We start from the raw sequence: 2,841 nt of genomic DNA on the forward strand, positions 1-2,841 counted from the left end.
ATTTGTTTTTTTTTTTTTTTTTTACTGCTCTTGCTTAGACGGATAAAATGACAAGTTTTTAACTAAATCTAATCTTCTTGAAAGTTAAGTTTGGAAATAAACAAATTCCTTCTGTCGATTAATGTAGCCTTAGATGCTATACTTTAACTGTGGATTCTAGTACTAGTCGAAATGTTACACGCTGGTTGTGTATTTCGGGTCAATCTGTACCAATATATAGGTGGCATAATGGAAGAAATTGGACACCTATGAATGAACAACACGAAAACTTTGTTATAAGTAGCCCTCCTTTTAAGGCTCGAGATTAACAAGAATGGTTGGGATGACAAACATTCATCTCATTCGTACTTTTGGCACCTATAACCATCAAAGGTCGTTGAAACGTCTTATTCCTAGAAATTTGGAGGTATTGGGAACAAAGAGACTTTTGGAGTCAATCACTTTTCTATCTAATCAACACGTTTTATGTTAAGAAAAGGGCTCTTGTGGGAAGGTTAGCTCGAGTTCTAGTACATACATTGATGAAACAAACTAGGGGGTTAAATGCAAGTTGAGAAAAAGGGCACAGTGGAGCCGTCGAGGTTGCCACAGCAAAGAAGAGAAGGGAAGCAACCCGAAGATGCAGGGTTGAATTCCAGTGGTTAACTAACACAGAAGACGATCAAAGGATTCTTCACAATTATGGTTTCCTATCCTTTCCCTAAAATGATACTACAATGTACTTCTTGACACAAGATAAAATTGATCATAATGCTTTCCAAGTTGTGTACATTGCATAAGAGCACTACAAAAAAAACATCAAACTCCATTTCTACGTAGACTACATCAACTGGAAATTCTTCTCATATGTCCTTTCTCTTTTCCAAAAACACGAACTCAACACCTAGTAACCATTAGGAGAGATCAGACTCTCTACATATAATATCGATTCGATGAAGTCTTCACTACGAACCTTAAGATTTCTCACTGTTTTCTCGTTGTGATTGTACCTAACCACACTCCTCCCATCAATATCGATCACAACATCCCCGTTACTCGTAAAGCGTAGCGGAACCAAGTAATTGCAGAATGAGAAATCATCTTGCGGGAGGACTATAAGTTTAGTCCAAGACGCATTTACGCCGTATTCCTTCATTACCCATATCCCAACATCTCTAGATCTGCCTTCATTCGAAAGTAAACTGAGGCATCCATTGATCATGCCCAAGGTATTGAAGGAAATAGTGTCATTCTTGTTGTCACAATCAGGTATTGGGATCTCCCTGAATTTCTCTGTTCCCAAATCAAGAGAAACAATCACTCCTCTTTTATTAGGACCTGCAACCCTGCTTCCTAGCCAATGTAGAGCCCCATTCAAACAACTTCCCACATCTCCTTCTTCAATAACAAGACTATCTTTAATGTCTTCAATCCTTCTCCAAGAATCGGCCTTAAGACTAAAAACTTCAACTATGAATTGGTTGGGATTTGCGTCCGCGCTAGGGGCTCTTACCACCTTGTAGTCGTCGATGGAGGAATTATGACCGAATCCTCTGAAGCACAAATAGCCATAAGAGGGCGAAAAAGGCGGGGTTGGTAACTCTTTTGACTCTTTGATTGTTGGGTTCCACAAGATGAAGGAATCCGAGAGATGCAACAAACAGATCAAGCCGTTACAAGAACCCACGATTTCGACACCAAGGTCTGGTTCTTTGGGGGGAGAACCGAGATCTACTATGGCCCCATCGTCTTCGATATCTTTGAACGACGATGGGGACTCATAGTCAAGGGAGTAAAACGGGTACATCATGAAGAGTTTGGAGTATTTGTTGGTGTTGGGATCTGAAATTGTGAGATTCAAGTGGGATTTAACAAAGAAGGGATCAGAAATTAAAGAACGCCATGACTTGGAAACGCACTTGCATTGACCGAGAGTCTTGACGGGCAGTCGTAAGAGGATCATCATCATAGTTTCCTCTGGAAAGCTCGACATTGGTCTTGGCTTTCTGCATTAAGGTATTATAGTTAGTATGTAGCTAGATAGAGTAAGAGTGACATGAGCATCTTTCACCCATCCTCATAGCTCAATTTTGAAAAAACCAAGATCATATTTTTATGCGCACGAAGGTTTTTCTATATATATATATATATATATTATAAACTTAAAATTTCAAAATTTCATGAAAGGAACCAACAGATTGGGAGAGGACTGAGAAGTATTAAACCTGCAAGAGCAAGTTTTGATGGTACCTGATGGTGGTCAGGATTGGATCTGATGGTGCCCGATATTGTGAGTATTGGTCAGCGGTGAATCCAGTGGTGGAGGTGGCCCGGTGGTAGCTGCTGGTGGGGGAGGATTAATTTCTCTGGCGATGGGTATTCGGATGGGACGATTGCTCGATGGGGAGGAATATAATTTTGGGTTTATTGACTTTGGTGGCTCCGGCAAAAATGTTTTCCCGTCGAGATGGATAGGCCAAACTGCCTCTTTCCCGGTGACCGAACGTTTATATTAGAACCGAGTAACCAATAGCTTACATTGGACGCTGATGCCTGAATTGGAGAGCACTCTTGGACTGGTGGAACAAATGATTTGGTTAAAAAAGTACTCCACTAATGTTTCCATTATCAATGAGAGATTACTGTACTTATTATCGACCTTGTGAAAAATCTCAAGTTTCCACCGCCCCAATTTGTAGGTTCCGTTGTAAATTTGTTACATTAATTAGTACCGATTACTGTACTTATTATCCACCTAAGGTGAAAAATCTTCAAGTTTCCACTACCGCAATTTGTAGGTTCCATTGTAGATTTGTTACATTAGTTAGAACTGTTCATTTTGTAAGACTTGTGGAGTAGTAT

At 40.0% G+C, this 2,841-nt stretch overlaps 1 protein-coding gene across 1 annotated transcript; it reads right to left on the reverse strand.

Moving 5' to 3' along the window:
* Window positions 1-725: 725 nt before the first annotated feature.
* On the reverse strand, window positions 726-2,580 carry LOC131300414 (F-box/kelch-repeat protein At3g06240-like). The gene is made up of 2 exons (XM_058326250.1): window positions 2,230-2,580; window positions 726-1,985 (listed from the first exon to the last, which is right to left on the reverse strand). The coding sequence occupies exon 2, from the start codon at window positions 1,970-1,972 to the stop codon at window positions 884-886; it is 1,089 nt and encodes a 362-aa protein (XP_058182233.1). The 5' UTR covers window positions 1,973-1,985; window positions 2,230-2,580; the 3' UTR covers window positions 726-883.
* Between the last annotated feature and the right edge of the window lie 261 nt (window positions 2,581-2,841).

The sequence above is a fragment of the Rhododendron vialii genome, chromosome 9a (genome assembly GCF_030253575.1).
Source record: "Rhododendron vialii isolate Sample 1 chromosome 9a, ASM3025357v1".
Taxonomy (NCBI): domain Eukaryota; kingdom Viridiplantae; phylum Streptophyta; class Magnoliopsida; order Ericales; family Ericaceae; genus Rhododendron; species Rhododendron vialii.